Source organism: Xiphophorus couchianus, chromosome 11, assembly GCF_001444195.1.
Source record: "Xiphophorus couchianus chromosome 11, X_couchianus-1.0, whole genome shotgun sequence".
Lineage (NCBI taxonomy): Eukaryota > Metazoa > Chordata > Actinopteri > Cyprinodontiformes > Poeciliidae > Xiphophorus > Xiphophorus couchianus.
Window position 1 is genome coordinate 12,138,977 of NC_040238.1, and position 17,291 is coordinate 12,156,267.

The 17,291-nt window shown below is 41.3% G+C and overlaps 2 protein-coding genes across 3 annotated transcripts; both read right to left on the reverse strand.

Annotated features, from left to right (window-relative positions):
• Positions 1-1,707: 1,707 nt before the first annotated feature.
• On the reverse strand, positions 1,708-8,700 carry LOC114152955 (14-3-3 protein epsilon). 2 transcript variants are annotated; one of them, XM_028031141.1, is made up of 7 exons: positions 8,464-8,700; positions 5,173-5,372; positions 4,972-5,078; positions 4,067-4,273; positions 3,816-3,952; positions 3,671-3,724; positions 1,708-2,353 (listed from the first exon to the last, which is right to left on the reverse strand). In XM_028031141.1, exons 1-6 carry the CDS (start codon positions 8,525-8,527, stop codon positions 3,717-3,719), a joined length of 723 nt encoding a protein of 240 aa, XP_027886942.1. In that variant the 5' UTR covers positions 8,528-8,700; the 3' UTR covers positions 1,708-2,353; positions 3,671-3,716. The 2 variants fall into 2 exon arrangements, with proteins under 2 accessions (XP_027886942.1, XP_027886941.1); XM_028031140.1 differs by lacking the exon at positions 3,671-3,724 and having other exon boundaries at positions 8,464-8,699.
• A 957-nt stretch (positions 8,701-9,657) lies between these two features.
• LOC114152956 (adapter molecule crk-like) lies at positions 9,658-17,140 on the reverse strand. Its single transcript, XM_028031142.1, has 3 exons — positions 16,581-17,140; positions 12,954-13,471; positions 9,658-11,350 (listed from the first exon to the last, which is right to left on the reverse strand). Exons 1-3 carry the CDS (start codon positions 16,798-16,800, stop codon positions 11,228-11,230), a joined length of 861 nt encoding a protein of 286 aa, XP_027886943.1. The 5' UTR covers positions 16,801-17,140; the 3' UTR covers positions 9,658-11,227.
• Positions 17,141-17,291: the final 151 nt, after the last annotated feature.

Genomic DNA, 17,291 nt, shown 5'->3' on the forward strand with positions numbered 1-17,291 from the left:
GCATTCCTGTCCTGCCATCCGTCTCTAGACCGGACGTGTCACATGGGCGTCTTTTGATTTAATTGTACGTCTTTATTTTGATCTTTTTTAAGTAAAGGAAAAAATAATTTCAGATTAAAATGTGGTGTCATTTTTTTTTTTTTAAGTGATGCTGATTTTTAGTGATGGGGACACTGACACTAATAGCGGAGCTTGGGCTCTTTGCACGTCAGCTTCCGCTTTCAGGGAAAAGCGGCTCGGTCGTTTCCGGACTATTGAAAAAGGCTCTTTACACTCGGTGCTTGCAGGGCTTGGCCAAGGTAACAATTAATGATGTACATCGAACCGAAGCCTCAACAAGTAGCTGGATAAAGGTTTTAAGATGTTCGCCTCGTTATATGTTCACAGATACGAAGGTGAGTTTTACTTTATGACTGACATTAACTTTAGCTTATGCTAGTAGGCAATATTCTTCATTATTCTTGTAAAAATGTGCTATTTACGTATCTAAACATTTTTAATCCATTCTATCGGACGATGTTTTTACATTATTTTGTACTTATTTCCGAGTATATTGTGTGTTTTTTATTGTCGTTGGAGTCAGAGACCAGGTAAGAGATTACAGTTCGGGCTTTTTGCTTCCGAAGCATGACGAAGCACAAGCCTCATAGCTTAACAGTAGGGCAGCACCGGTGTCAGATTTCAGCTGACTGTTCATGTTCAAAGTTGTGCTACCGTGTTTCTTTAAGGACTCCGTGTTGTTTCGTTCTATTACTTTAGCATGTTTCTTGTGAAAAGCTCAAATAGGACGGCGTTTACAGCAGTGTGTACAGGCGCATCAGTTGTCTGGCTCTGGTCTGCTGGTCGCTCCCATTCACTCGCTCTATCAGACTGAATACAGAAGTGATTCCATGGAAATTTACCATCCGTCTCTCCCTGGCTGAAGAAACTGATTTGGAGTGAAGTGAAGGCTGTAAACTTTGCTGTGCAGCTTTAGCTGAAACTGGTAGAGACAAATATTTACAAGCCACGTCTTCTTAATTCAGGATCGTTTGGAAAGCCATGAAAACTTAAAAACCCATTATATTAGGAAGACAACAATGTTCATAGTATTGTTTTATTTGCTTCTCAAATACGACTTTGTCTTTTCTAGTTGTCATGGTAACTCAAAGCGGAAAGAAGAAAGCTGCATTTCGCTCATGCGGAAGTGACATCAGCGCCGTACGTCCAATGAGCCCAAGCTCGTTGGACTAGAAGCACATTGACACTTTTATTAGTAACAATGTGCTTTTAGTCCATTTAGCTTCCAAGTTAATTTTTCCACATAATTTCTACTGTGCTTCTACTAGGTCTCCAGTATTAAGTGGACCTAGAGTTTAGCTTTGTTCTTTTGCTAACGTTGAAAACATTTAGCACACTTCTCTGAAACACACCGAATTCCACAGCACAGCTACATGTTAATGTAGTCAAAGTCAAGCTAGCATAACTGACCTACTCTGTCACTATTTTTTTAATTAAAAAGTTTTCTTTATGTCTTTAGTTGTCCCAGTGCTGACAATTAGTAGCAAAGAACTGCATCCTTTTTTTGTTATATATTATGCATACATTTAAGACTCATTTTTAAATGAAATTATTTTAATATATTTTAACACTTCAGAAGAGTGAAGGCTGAAGTCTTTGAAAATACGTGACTGCCCTCTAGTGGTTGAGTTTTAGACAGGACACAGGTTGAAGTTTTCAGTTTGAAGTTTAATGTTTTCCATGCTGCGTTTCAGAAAGAATACAGATGGTACTTGTGGCTCCGGTGAGAATATCCAGTAGTACAAATCAGATTCACGTTACACATACCCAACAGGAGGAGGAAGAAGAGGAGGAAGAGACAGGATGATATGAGGGAACCCTGAAGACTCAGCTGGAGTCTCTAATCGTGAGGACTGAAGAGTTTCAAACCGACAGCATGGAGACGACGCGCATCATGAACACACACAGGAACAAAAACAAGTTTCATCTTTAAATAAAGCCTTGCAGATGTGTGGTACAAATACAGGCAAGCGGACTTGGCAACAGATGATGCAGCAAAGAATGCGAAATAATAATAAAAAAAAAAAGTCACAGAGGATGATTAACGGAGAGAGAGGAAGGGTAGGACGCCCCTCGGTGGATGGGGAGCTCCCTCAGGGGACAGACAGGAGACGTGCATGTGAGGATAGGAGGAAGATGGTGGGCTGAACCCGGCTGGAACCGGAGCTGGTTCTGGGACGAGAAAGAAAAAAATAAAAGAGAGAAGAGGAAGAGGAGGGTTTGTCTTGAGTTGTTCAGTCTCGCTGGGCTTCTTCCTCCGCATCTTGCGGCGCTTCTTTGTTCTGTTCTTCGCCTGAAATGAAGAGCAAGAGAGCGATTAGTGAGGATTCGCGAGGCTAACGCGTCAAACCTCTGGCGTGGTTCCAGAGTTGGGTGGAAACGTTCCTCCGTCACGTTACGTCAGGTTTTGTGAAGCTCTGTTTAAACCAGAACATGTTTGTTTTTCAGCATTCTCAGTTTTAAAGCTAACAGTTCAGTGAGGAGCAAACCAACAAAACAAGATTATAAAGTTAAAATAACTGCAGAAGTTTAGTCTGGAGGAAACGCCTGCGACAGCGGGAACCTAGCATAACATAGTATAGATATATGCTAACATAGCATAAGCTAATTTAGTATAAATGTCCATATTTTAGGAATGGATATGCAGATAGACATGAGCTAACATACCATAACACATATTAACATAGGAGAGCATATATAGTGATAATATAGTATAGGTATAGTATACTGGTAGCCATGCTAATATGCTAACATATCCCATTGTATATTCTAGCATGGCATAAACAGCCATAATATAGAATAGTGTTTGCTGATAACATGTCACCTCAAACTGAAGATGCTGAGATTCTGATCAGAGCACCAGAAAAAGGAGTGAACTGTCCCTTTAAGAAAGCACGACCCATTTTCCCCATTAGTAGTGATGGAAAACTTCACATCAAGCGCTCCAGTGAAACAAACAGCACGACTCCTGTTAGCTTCAGAGGCTAACCTGCTGCTGGTAGCGTGGCACCATGCTGGGAAGGGCGCTGTTAAGAGTGCTGGTGAGGTTAGTAGGAGGGAAAATACATTGAGACAGAAGCAGTGGTAGCTTAGAGGGGTTACCGTGACAACAACAAAGCAACCTGTGTAAGGAAGACAACTGGAACCCATCAGGATTTAAACAGGAAGTGATGAAGGAGCGACCTGTGGGGTCATGTGACAGGGGTCAAGGGACGAGGGTCATGTGACATTACCATCATTAATAATGAATTAATTTAACTCAATGAGCCGTTTTCATTGGAGAGAAGATCAGAAATTCATGAGGAATGAAGGAAAATATTTAATATTTGAATTTATAAAAGTTCAGTTATTGATCACGGATGGATGGATGGATGGATGGATGGATGGATGGATGGATGGATGGATGAAAATATGGAATATCATCTGGAAATACGTTTATTTTTTCAAAAACACTGAAACTTCCCGACGGTTTCTGAACCCAGGAAGTAGTCAGGAAGCAGACAGGAAACAGGAAGCAGACCAGAAACAGGAAGTAGCTCAGAGGTGTGAGGTGTGAGGGGGAGGTTAGGGCAGCAGTGAGGGGCGGAGCCAGGGAGGAGGAATGACTTACTAAACACACTGTTCTAACGGAGAGGAGGGGAGGAAGAGGAGGCTCCTCAACAGTCTGAGGAGGATGAGGAACAGATGAAGAGTTAGTGGAAAGAAGAACTCAGGAGGGAATTGAGAAGGCTGCGGTGGAGAGCGTGGCGTCTCACCGTCTCCCTGAACGTCTGAGGTCCATAGCGTCAAGTTGTCCCGTAGCAACTGCATGATAAGTGTGGAGTCTTTGTAGCTTTCCTCGCTCAGCGTGTCCAGCTCCGCGATGGCGTTATCGAACGCCTCCTTCGCCAACCTGCCAGAACCAAAATACCAGTGATAATATAGTATAGGTATAGTATACTGGTAGCCATGCTAATATACGTCAGACCCGGCCCGGCCCGTCCCGCTCTGCGGCTCGGCAGTGTACCTGCAGGCCCGGTCCGGCGAGTTCAGGATTTCATAGTAGAAAACGGAGAAGTTGAGTGCCAGGCCGAGGCGGATGGGGTGCGTTGGAGGAAGTTCGATCATTGCGATGTCGCTGGCCGCCTTGTACGCCACCAGGCTGTTCTCCGCCGCCTCCTTCCTGTCGTTGCCCGTGGCGAACTCCGCCAGGTACCGGTGGTAGTCTCCCTTCCTGGACCGGGACAGAAGGCGAGTCAGCGGCGCCAACAGAAACCGACTCCACACTCAGGAAGACTCAGAGGGAAAATATGATCGGTGTTGTGGACTTAAAGTTTCCTGTTTTTGGACAATAAAATGATTTTATTCATTTTTCATAGTTTTGGTTTTCTGAAGATTTTATTTTTGGAAATGAGGGATTCCCACCTCCCCACCAACGTACTCATGTTTCTGTAGGTCAGAGTGATGTCAGCACGCCATGGCGGCCATCTTGTCTTACCGCTTCTATTTATTTGGACTGAATTCAGGTCGGCGTTAGAATAGTTTTGAGTTTGTCATTATAGTTTAGTTTTATTTTGTTGTGACGTTTTGTCTAATTCAGTTTTAATTAGTGTTTAGAGTAAGTTTGTTTTTAGATAAATAGTGTTTAGGTTTAATTATAGCAGCAGTTTTAGTTTTTTCATACTGAAAAAAATGTATTTCCCATCAGTTCATGGATGGACGAATCCATCCAGCCGTTCGTCCAGTTTAAACCTCCATCAGTAAGCTACTGGTTTCCAGTTTAACCAGGATTTTATTCAGACCATCAGAATCATGATTGGTTTTCTGGACTCACGTTCACTGATTTCAGGTGGATTGTAAACCACTTTGTGTGTGTGTGTCTGTGTGTGGGTGTGTGTGTGTGTGTGTGTGTGTGTGTCTGTGTGTACACACATTTTGTAGTAGAAAACCTTGGATTCTCCAGTGGTTGCTGCTAAGATCAGGTGTTTGTCCAGAACATCCAGGATGTCGTTGCAGATTGATTTCAGCTCTTTCTCCACCTGGACAGTAAAACACACTGTGATTGGTCAAACCGGCGTCAGGCCAGCTGGGTCAGCCAGCGTTCCCGGTGAGGCGGTGCGGAGCGGGGCCGACCGTTTTCCGGTATTCCCGGATCATCTTCAGCTTGTCCTCGCCGCCCTTGTTCTCCTCCTTCTGCTCCAGGCTGCTGATGATCCTCCAGGACGCTCGCCGCGCGCCGATCACGTTCTTGTAGGCGACGGAGAGAAGGTTCCTCTCTTCCACCGTCAGCTCCACGTCCATGCTGGCCACCTTCTTCATCGACTCCACCATTTCTGAGACGCAACACGACAACAAACGGCAAACACTTTAAGGAGCATTTTCATTCAGAAGGAAAATCTGCTTTCTCCTGGACGATAAAGTAGAAGTTATCACGATAAACTATAATATTGTTGCTTTGAGTCCATTTTCAAGTAATGGAATAATAATAATAATAATGCAAGAACAAATTCACAAAGATCATTAAACTTTAAGTTCTGATGAACATTTAAGACTGGGACTGGAAGACATTTTAATATTCAAAATAAATAAACAAAACAAATGAAAGTAATTCTAAAGTCTTCATATAAAGGGCTAGTTGAAGGAAAATTTTTATCATCCAGTTTTTGACACAAAGAGAAAAACAATGAATCACGCAAATTGGAAATGATTGAGTTCATTTTAATTTATCATGACATTAATTGATTTATTATTAGGACAGACCTACATAACATGCATTTAGCATTCAGGAGGACAAAGCAGAGCCACTTATTTTTCTTCAATTACGTTCCATCATGTAGCAGTTTTACCTTCATCTGGTTCAAAATGTGTAAAATAGACAAAAAACAAAAATCTAATATCCAGCTTTTGCTTTCCAGTTATCCAACAATTAGAGCGTTTTTTCATGTTAATATTAGAAAGTTGTTTTTTTTTTCTCTGCAGATGATCAAACATTCACTAAAAAAAATTTTTAGGTGATAAAATATCTATTTTCTTATTTAAAAAAGGTTTAGAGGTTTATTTGCATGTTTTAATGTTTTTTATATTGCAGAAAAAAACCTTTTGTTGTTAAATGAAAAATCATCAAAATGTGCTGATTTTTTTTTTTAACAGAGTAATTGTCAGAATAATTGATTAGTAGATGAATTATGAGTTGGAGCCCGAACATGGAATGTATTTCTGTAAGTCGACTTGCTGAGAGGCAGGAAGCTGATCGATGCTCAGGACTTCCTGGAAACTGAAGCAACACAATCACCTTTACAAACCATATCCGTTACATTCATCTGCAGCCACAAGTCACTTCTGATCTATCAATATTGATCATTTTATCGGTCTCCGATCTAAACCTGCTGCCGAGGGAAACACAGGACTCCTCCAATCAGCTGCAGCTGCTCTGGAAAATGTGCAAAATGAAAACGTCTCGTTGTGGGGAAATGCTTTGTCATGCTTTGTTTGGGTTGAGTATTATTATTATTACTATTATGGATATCAGTGTTTATGATTCTGAACACCTGAAGATCAGCAGCAGCAGAACTGACCTCTGACCCTCATCGTCATCATCGCTGCCAGTTTTACCCGATTAGAGACAAACACAAATGCTGCTCCTGAAAAACATTCCTGTTTATAACACCAGTCACACAAAGAAGTGTGATTTACTTCACTAAACCTCACACTGTTTTCAAACGTATCGGCATTTATTGATGTTTCCATTGAAGAAACAGTGGGAAATAAAATAGTAAAACTATCAATCGTGACAATACGGACTGGTTTTGGGGGGTTTTAAACATTCATTGTGACAACAATAAATCAAAATTATTCCAACAAATTTATCAGGATAAATGATAAACGATAAATGCCAACCAGCACTGGGAGCTGGCATCGAACGGAAAGAGGCGCAGGGCGTCCCGAACGCGTCGCCTCGGAGTCTGGACGGATGATTTAGACAGCAGGACAGGAAATGAGGTCAGACAATATCAATGTTTTTTCCAATATTCGTCTGTTTTCACACACTGCCGCAAGAAAACTCTAGAATTGACATCAGAACAGTCAAATAACTTACAGCAACAAAAGGAAGCCTGAGTATTAACTAGCAAATTAGTTATTAATTAGTTCATAAATTAGTTAATTTGTCTCATTAATTGGACTAAATCAAAATTGGAGTCCGTAAAACCTACGGAAAATTAGGCAGATGACGAGGAGGCTTTCCAGTCTCGCCAAAAATATACTCTGCTCAGCGAGAGGAACAAGAACTGCTCTACTCACTTTTGAGGATTGTATTTTTTTTCTGTTAGAATGTCAACAGAACTAAAACAAAAAAAGTTGGTTAATTTCATAAATGAAAGCAGGTCTAGTTTCAATCAAAAACGATATAATTTTTCATCTTGAAACTGGATTTAGCTCCAATGCTCAAGTTGAAAAACAATGTAAACTAAATATGTTTTAGTTTGCATGTAGAATACGATTGGTTGCTGTTCTAAAGGGTGAAAAAATAAATTTCCAGTAAAATGTGAAATTTTGAATGATTAAAGTGACAGTTAATGGTCAATTAACTGACAATTATTAATAACAGTAAAAAAGGAAAGGCTATTCAGGGACACATTCCATCTAGGGGCAATATTTAAAAACTTAAATTAGGCATTTTTTGCATTTTTGATTCACAACATTTAACTGGTATTAATTCAAACTGACGCACATGAATCAGGAAAGTTTCGCTTTAAAACACTGAAGCTGTTTTAATTTTTTGCCCCAAACTAGTGGCATTAATTTCTAATCCCCTTCCTGATTAAATAGTTTAATTAGGGACTGAATTGTTCAGTAAATGTTTGCTAACATGCCTATTCCTCATCTCCACCTGCAGTAAAGAGGACATGACCACCTGAATTAAAGGGCTAGTCATGTGTTTTAAATCATACAGTTTGGGGGGGGAGATTCGTTAAAATGAACTATTGCGGTATTTTAGACACCAAGCGATATTTTTATTGCTATGATTGGTGTAAAGTAAACTGGTTTAAGTTTGAGCTAGAGGACTGAGGAGTAAAGAAAGGCTAACCAGCTAGTTAGCAGCTAACTAGCGCTAGCAGGAGGCTAGCTTAGCTGCATCAACAGAAACGTTCCCCGGTTAGCGAAGCACAAACCGGGGCTCGCGCTCGCAAACGGACCCCGCTTTCTGTCGGGACAGAGACCGGTTTTTATGAGGCGCAGAGTTTCCCTTTATAAAGCAGGGAAAGCCTCCGCCATTTTGTGTCCTCTCAGCCCCCACATCCATGTGAGCGCCTGTACCTGCGGCTCCGAGCCCCCTGCGCTGCGCAGAGAGACAGGCAGGCGGCGGAGCGGGGGCCGCAGCACTCCGCAGTGACCGTTATGATCTGTGTGTGTCCGCAGCCTTACCGTCGTATCTCTCCGCTTGCTCGGCCAGTTTGGCTTGGTACACCAGGTTCTCTCTGTCCGCCATGGTGCTCCGGTAGCGGGGAGGGCTGCGTTCAGCGTCCCGGTGGGGAAACAGGAGACGATAATCGGGCTGCTCGGAGAGTCCTGGCGGTGGAACAGCAACAGCTCTGTCGCTCCGCTGAGCCGAAGACCCACCGGTGAGCAGAGGCGTGAAGATGGCGCCGCCGTTCCATCCGGGAAATCCACGCAGCAGCAGCAGCATCCACGCCTCCCGCGAAGCTACAAAATCCACTAAAATGTTTTATTTACCCTACATTTATGTAAACAGTTTTAAAATGTGTTAAAGTGCTAGATTTTTTTCTATAATTGCGTGGCTGGTGGGACTTTCTCTGCTATATTCATTCTGAACTTATATTTTTAAAAACCCCGTTTAATTCCTTTAGAATTCAGTGTCTGTTTTACAGATGAGTTTATTCCAGTATCTCTTTGTGACCTTAACCAGAGATTTAAAAAGGAATGGCAAAAGCAAAGGAGGTGGATTAGCAGTGCTTGTGGAAAAAAGAAGCATAATCCAGGAGGTGCTGCTGTGAAATCCATCTCTGTAAAATAGATTTTGTGCTGTTAGCAGAAAGTTATTATCCATATTAATTTTCCTGTGTTTTTGACTAGCATATCAGCTGTTCCTGGAACTTCCTGTGATGTCAGCACTTCTGTAGCTAACCAACACCCTAATGCGTTTGTGACATTATCTTGAGATTTTAAGTCATGTTTCACTCTGATACACTTGCAGTGTTTCTGTTTGCCAGCAGCTCTAACTGAGAAGAGATTTTTTGTTAATGTAAATGTCAAGGATTTTTTTTAAAAATAGACCTTTTCTGGGAAAGTGAGAACAATCTTGTTTTTCTCATCTTGAAATGTAAACTCCTTTGTCCAGATGAGTATAAAACAATCTGATAGATGATGGTCACAGGAACATGAAGAACTTCTGTACGGTTGTTTTGAGGCAACAGATCGGGATGCTCTGTGCCAGCCACATGGAGGGGCCGTCAATGCCATCACTGTGTAAGTAACTAAACTATGTGAGTCAAATTTGATCAAAGTAATTGTACTTTTACCTGGTTGCATTATTTTTGTGCTCTTTCCACCTCTGGTAAAACAAGATTCCAGGAACCCTCAAAAGAATGGACGACTGAGTCAGAAATATTTCATATATTTATTTATTAATACAGTATATGCAGTGTTGTGCAGACTGGCTGTGGTTTTCATTGTAATAAAACAGTTTTATCATAGTGTACAAAATAGCTCTTTTTACATTTTTCTCTAAGACTTAACAAAAGAAACTGGAGAGAAAAAGACTGTAAACTCAAGACAGGGGAAGAAATCCATCAATACAGAGTTGGTGTTCTTAATATATAAAACGCAATAAAAATCAGGTTCATATAAAACTGAGGTCAGGAGAAATATTCCCAACAAAACTCACTGGATATTTTTAAGGCAGACGGAGAAACCCTGTGGCTGCATCTGTGGATTCAGGAGTTAAGGGATTAATCCAGCGTCAGGGAGAGAACAACTAACAAGTACTATCAACACCAGGAAGTTTGATCTGTATCCCAATAAAACATGGATGTTTGTTACAAAAGCTTTTCAAGTCATAAAATTATGTTCTTCTGCTTAAAGAATAAAAACAATAAAGTAAAAAAACAAATATTTTTTTATTACCAGGGAAAAGATCAAAATTCAAACAATAAAATAACAGTTTGTTTGAATATTAAGGGTTATTGTACTACAAATCTACAATACAGGAATGACTGTTAAAAGAAATCCTGACTTGAAAGTTTAATAATTTAAAATGTGTTAATTGGTGGATGTTTTGTTTTTTTGAACTGCTTGCTTAGATAAACAAAAACCCAGAAACTGACCCTCCTCTGGCTTCAGATCAGTTTCATCCTCAGGTCAGCAGGACGTCCACACGCTTCACAGGAAGTTAAAGAACATAAACAAAAACTGGGAGAAAGTTCACATTTTTAAACCGTCTCACTGTGGGTGATTCCGATTCAAACCGAGACACCGATCCGCTCCATCCGAGACCAGCAGAACCAAGGCACGGCGGTGGAGGCGTCATGATGCGGGACGATCCTCTTACTGATGCATCGCACCGTTTTATCACAAACCAGGAAAACCTATGAGGGTTCCCTTCCACCACAGAAACCAGAACACCATGACCTTTAACCCCTGTTGTTAAATGTGATAAATTTAGTTTAATAAACACTTTAATATTTTTTCCATATTTCTGTGGTCAAGAAGAGCAGAAAAATGTCCAAAATAAGACTAAAGTATTTAGTTTCAAGATGGCCGCCACAGAACCAGAGCCCGACTTCTGGAAGCTTCTGAGCAGATGTTTGGTCCAAAAATAATAGTAAAAAATCTAAAGTACAAAAAGACACCCATAATATTAATATGTTCATTTTACAAACATCGCCTTTACTCTTCCAAAACTCCAGAATTATCTGCACCATGGTAATAAATATTAAAATCATAAAAAACCCACCATTAATTCAAATAAAACGAGATGCAGCTGGTTTTCCACTCAGCAGCTGAAACTGGGATGAAGGGGATAAAACAGGCGACCCCGGTCTGACCCCAGGCTCAAACCTGTCCACCACAAAGATAACAGGGAGGCCGGCCCACTCGCCTCCTACCGGACGGTCCCGATCCAGATCTGACGGTGGGCGAGCTTCCTCCCGGCCGGTCGGCCCGGTTCTGCTCAGCTCTCGCTGTCGTCCAGCAGCCGGACGTGGGTGAAGGGGAAGTGGCCGTGCTTCCCGTTGCACTCGCCCTCCCACTGGCCGTTCACGTTGATCTTCGTCACCTTCACCATGTCCCCCACCTGGAGGAGACAGAACCAAACCAGCCTGTTGGACCGGAACCAGGGACGACTCTACCAAACCGTCCCGACAGCTTCACACACTGTAATTCGGTCGAGTTTCAACTGCACTTGATGCAAGACAAACAATTTACAAGCAACTTTTCAGCGAGAAATATGAGCTTGTTTTAAATGAATAGTTTCTCATTGTTGATGAAACAGTTTTAGTTCTATTAGCAGATTATTTTATTAATAACCAGGGAAAAATGTCTAGTTATAAGTGAAATAACCTGCCAATGGAACTGAAACTTATTCATCAATATTAAGGAATTATTTACTTAAAACAAGCTTGTATTTCTTGCTGAAAAGTTACTTATAAGTTAGTTTTTGTGCCATTTCAAATTATTTGCGCTACAAACTAGACAGAGGCACTTGGTAAGTGTTTGTGTTTTTGCTGTGCAGTATTCAGAAGCTGCTTTAAACAGAATATTTATCTGTGTTTTCTATAGAAGTGACAGGAAGGCTCGTCCTGCTGCAGGCAGGACAGAAAAAGTGACATGGAAATGAAAACCCAATCAGGCTTACAGCTGCAGTGTCACTTTTACAAAAAAATTCAAGTAGGAAAACAATCGACCTGATTGGTTAGCATGCTAATGTTTATGCTTGGATCCACACTTTGGAGATGTTTGGCTGTAATGGCAGATAGTTGTGCAGACTGATTTTATGTCAAAACCGCCTGCCATAGGCTGACTTTAGGATGACACTGTGGGTCTTTGGTTCAGACGTCAATGTTAGTTTGTTCATCACTGAACGAGTTTTGTTCCCGGGAAAAAAAGCCCAGAGCACCATGAAGGTCTCCAGTCAGCACTCCGTTATGCCACACATTATAACTCCATTATAATCAGTGTTTCATTTGAAACACTGAAAAACCTGGAGGTTTTCTCTACATGTTTAGTTCCTGTTGTGTCCTCAGGTTTAACAGAAAGAAACTCATTTACTGGATTCTGCATTTAGTGCAGCAGATTGCTGTAAATATCGAAAAATGAGTTCTGACGAGACACCACTACATTTTGATTATCACAGTTGAGCTGAACCGTTAAATATCTGCACTAATTTGGCTTCCTGCACAAAGATAATTAGATACATTCCATTAACCGACATGTCTAGTCAAAGTAATTTCAGATATCTACAATATAAGCTGATTTTATGGCAAAACAGCAAATAAATTGGCAAAAAAAGAAAATCTGCTAAATTTGCCAATTTTCTTACCCAAATACTTATCAAAATAGACAATAAATTGATTATTTTACAGATTAATTGTTGGACTAATCAATTATTAAAGTAATTGTTATCTGCCGTCTTACTTGAATTACAGCTTCCAGACCATTTAATGGTAAATCTGAAGTCATTTATACTGGTCAGAACATTGTCAGCGATATCTTAATTAGCTTATATGTGTAGTCATAAAGTAATGTCAGATATCTGGATTGTAATGTGATTTTATGGCATAACAGCCTGCCATAGCCAGCCAGTTCTAAAGGCTCTGTTCAGAACCGTCCTGTGAATGGACCTGTGTGCAGCTGCTGAAGGGAGACAGTGTGTGGACATGTGGACGGAGGTCTCCTACCTCCAGGGCCAGCGCCGTCTTGTCGTAGGCGTTGGGGACCCTCTTCTGGACGGCGCGGGCGTACACAGGGCCGTCCTGCAGGTTGGGCAGCTGGACGTTGACCATGGGCTGGGCGTACGGGCCGGGGTCGCCCTGCAGGTTCCCCTGGGGTGCCCCGCCGTCGCTGGGCGAGCCGGGCCGGTACTTCTCCACGTAGGGGACGGGGATCATCCCGATGCGTCCGTCCTGGCTGGCGGCGCTCCACCACTGGTCCTCGGGCTTCTCCAGGACGCGCAGCACGTCTCCCACCTTGAACGGCAGGTCCTCATCGTCGTTGCCGGGGAAGTTGAAGACCGCCCGGACAAACTCCTGCTCCTTGGGCTGCTGGGCGGCGGCGGGCGGGGCGGGGGCGCTCCTGGACTTCTCAACCGGCTCGCACAGCGTGGTGGTGTCCAGGTAGTGGAGCTTGTAGAACTCCAGCAAAGCGGCCAACTCCGAGAACGACTCCTCCCCGATCTGGAACCGATTAGACTCCACACCTGACGGACGGACGGTCAACCTCCATCAACAATCAATAAACATGAATGAACTCCTGGTTTACATCACAGACACAGAATAAATCCTGATCAGGGTTTCCCAGTGGATGATCAGCCTGGCAGCCCACCAGGCTTTAGTTACATTAATCAACTTGATTAATCAACAGGTATTTATTTTAAGTTTTATAAAATTGTTCCCTTTTTTAAGACTTTATCGTTGGTGTTTAGGTACTGTTAATGTCTTTCAATAAAACATTAGGGGTATGTTCAAATTTCTTGTCAATTTTAAAAAAAAAATTAACTCCAAAACCCAAAGTCCTAGCATCCGACCACTTGGCTAGTTGTATGAAGGAAACTCTAGTCAGATGTAAAAGGAATATAATTAATCAACTAATAATGCCTGCTTAGACCAGTCTTTCTCAAACATTGGTCCATAAAGTACTGCATGTAAACGATCATTTATTTGCTGTGACATGAGCTCAGAGTGCGACCCGTACAGCTAGCTTACCAAATAATATGCACTTAAAAATAATAATGGATGGGGCGTGCTGTGGTGGCGCAGGGGGTTAGCATGCCCCACGTTTGGAGGCCTTAGTCCTCGACGCGGACGTCGCGGGTTCAACTCCCGGTCCCGACGACCTTTACCGCATGTCTTCCCCCCTCTCCTCACCCTCCTTCCTGTCTGCCTACCGTAGAAAAAATACGAGCCACTAGCGCCGCAAAAACTCTTCGGAGAAAAAAATGGAAAAAAACAAAACAATAAATTATTTAATGGATAAGCTGCATCGTTTATATGATCAGAGGAATTCGTATCTCTAGGAACATTTTTCAGTATCTCGGGCTGAATTGCAGAACTTTTACCGTTTTTAAACAGTATTGTGATACATAGCATGGCACCGGCACGCAGATCTGGGGCTGCGTCTGCGCTGGCTGACTGCATCGCTAACACTTAATATAAAATAATCATTTACGTTGGGTTTTCTTCAGGCTGAAACAAAACATCGTCTAACATGTTATGTTATATTTATTGTTTTTAGTAGAGTCTGTGAATGTTTGAGAAGGTTTGAGAAATAAATCTCTTATTCTTGTAGTTTTGGCCTTCATGCAGCAGAGGGCGCTGCAGGTTAATTTGCTAAAACAGAATTAAAAATGGCGGAGGCACACCGGGACGGGGAAGAGAAATGGTCCAAACAGAGTCCGGTTCAGAACGGAGAATGCACTTTACGCGGTTCTGTTTAGAAATATAAACTCTCAAGATCCTTAAATTTCACAATTTTTTTTTAAATCCAGTATATTATTACATATTTTGCCCTACAGATTATGGAAAGACAGTCGCCCATTTTCACACAAAAGAAAACTCTTAACAAAATGGCTGCTTATCAGTTAATCATTAGTTGATAACATTAGTCAACCTGACATCTGATTGGCTGCTTCTATAGAAACCGTGACGTTTGACTGGCCGCTTCAGGCAGCAAGTCAAGACAACTTCTTCCACTCTGAGGTCAATATTTTCACTGGAAAGTGTGGAGAAAGCTTTGATAAATTGTTATTTACTGCAAACTGTAGGTGAGCAACTCCCGTATCATGAAAAGCAAAATGTAATTTTTAATATAAAATCAACATTTAATTGAATATTAATTGATATTTAATCCATTTTATTCATTGATTTATTAAATAATTATTTCTTGTTACTGTAATTTGACACTCTTTACCCTCCATAGAAAATACCAGTTTGTGAGGAATTAATCTATAGTGACTGAAATAAACTGAACATTTCGAGGTTCTGGTGGGTTAAATCAGAACATTTCGAGGTTCTGGTGGGTTACAGGCAGAACTGTCCAACACCTAAGGAAAGGTTTGTGAAGCAGTCATGATTCAGGGAAAAAGCAGCGTGAAGGGGACGGACTAGAGACATTCCTGAAACACCAATCTGCCCAGTCATGTCCCAGTTGTGACGTCACAACATGCAGCTTTCTACGGCAAGCCTTTTTAACATAAAACCAGTCGAGTCTGAACGTAAGGAATTACATTCATCTACAAATGCATTTTGACGACCCGGAACGGTAATTTAGGAAATCTGCATTCACATTCTGACTGGAAAAAAATAATAATTAAATGTATCTTTACATCATCACAAGTCAAAATTCCTTTTAATGTCTTAAATGACTTCAGCAGATTTGTCATTTGATGCATTTCTGACTATGATTTAAGATCTCAAACTTAAATTACATTTTTATCTATCTGATTTACACAAGGGGGTATAAGCCCACCTTGTGCTGCCGCTGAGCTGACCAAACAGTACAAACTTCATGCACTTGAAGACTGCTTCAGAAATCTGCAGAAAAAATTCCTGTTTATTCACTTCCGACAAACACAATCCTCGTAAAAACGCCTTTAGAAAAGTAGGAGTGCTTTTATGGTAAACCGATTCCCAAGCTGAAAATGAAGAACTTTCAAAAATCCTTTTTTTCTATTTTTTATTAGACATAATACAAATTCAGGATACCAGTAATGTCATTCTGACTAGTCGTAATGCTAACTCAAATTGAAAAGCTGGTTAAAGGCATCACTAATTCATTTGGAGATATCTTAAAAAGAATCAATCAAAATTATAATTTCAGATTTCCCCAATTTAGATTTTCCTAGTCATTATTTGCTTTCAAGACATCTGCAATTTAATTTGCTCTAGTCAAATCTAATTAATGTCTATCAAAATATACAATTAAGATATCTTTAACTGGAGATGTCAGAACAAAAGGTAAGATTTCTTGAATTTACTTTATGACCAGTCGTAATTTAAATGTAGATATCTGAAATGTGTTTCACATAGTAATTCCTTCTGGCTGTCTTGAATACTTTATTTATAAAACTATAAATAAAGTTTTATAAATATATTTATTTATTTACGGTCCCGGTACCTGTACTTTGTATAGTCAAATATAATTAGAGATTTCTTAATTTACTTATATGTCATAAACCAATTAAAAAAAATCTGGAATGTCAATGTGATTATATGTTAAAATGGCTTACCATATCCCTCCCAGAATCTTCACCTTAAAACTAAATTTGGTGCCGTAAAAAAACACCTGGATGAGTCAGAACCGAGCCTTACCTGCTCCAGGTCTCATCCTGTTGCTTATGTCGTTGATAATGTAGTGGGAAACTTTGGAGTTCTCGGACACGGAGAGGACGTAGTCTCCGGGGATGGAGGACGAGTCTCGGACCAGGAAGACTCCGTGCTTCTGTCCCTGCAGCAGAGACACCGCTTCCTGGCGGCTCAGGCGGCCCCAGTACCAGCTATCCCGGTCCTCGGCGTCAAAATGACCCGCCATGGCAGCGGAGTCCGGTCCGAGCTTTCAGGACAGAACCCCGTTTTCCCCGTAACTCATACAACTTCTGTTTCCCGACGCCGGCGCTGTTAAACAAACGCAGCAAAGCCTCGACTTCCTGCGGTTAAAGTTCTTCGGAACCAAACAGAACCGCCGGTTTCCGCTGATCAAAACACAGAACTGCTCAAAACTACCGAGCGACAGCAGTCTCTGGGACCGTAATGGCGGATAGAGGGAAAGGTTGACCTCATATACCGGAAAGGGATGCCCGGTCAATGGGAAACGGTGCGTTCACGCCCCCTAAAAAACATCGGAATCCTGCGACTCCGAACTTTACATTAACTCAGCATAAATATTGACTGGGACTATTAAGGCTTTACTTTATCGGAAAAAAAACAAGAAATTGTTGCACAAATCAGAATTTATTGTGGTTTCACTCTAATATTCAAACTTTCGGAGACACTGACACTAAGGTTTTCATTATCTGTAAATAT

What these genes read in the sequence shown, in the direction of transcription:
- LOC114152956 (XM_028031142.1), bottom strand. Translation starts at nt 16,800, where the DNA reads ATGGCGGGTCATTTTGACGCCGAGGACCGGGATAGCTGGTACTGGGGC. An exon ending in CAGGATGAGACCTGGAGCAG is followed by an intron (nt 13,472 to 16,580) that starts GTAAGGCTCGGT and finishes TCCGTCCGTCAG; the next exon opens with GTGTGGAGTCTAATCGGTTC. An exon ending in AGACGGCGCTGGCCCTGGAG is followed by an intron (nt 11,351 to 12,953) that starts GTAGGAGACCTC and finishes TGTCTCCTCCAG; the next exon opens with GTGGGGGACATGGTGAAGGT.
- LOC114152955 (XM_028031140.1), bottom strand. Translation starts at nt 8,527, where the DNA reads ATGGCGGACAGAGAGAACCTGGTGTACCAAGCCAAACTGGCCGAGCAA. An exon ending in AAGGTTTTCTACTACAAAAT is followed by an intron (nt 4,274 to 4,971) that starts GTGTGTACACAC and finishes GTCCCGGTCCAG; the next exon opens with GAAGGGAGACTACCACCGGT. An exon ending in CTCAGACGTTCAGGGAGACG is followed by an intron (nt 2,354 to 3,815) that starts GTGAGACGCCAC and finishes TCTTCATTTCAG; the next exon opens with GCGAAGAACAGAACAAAGAA.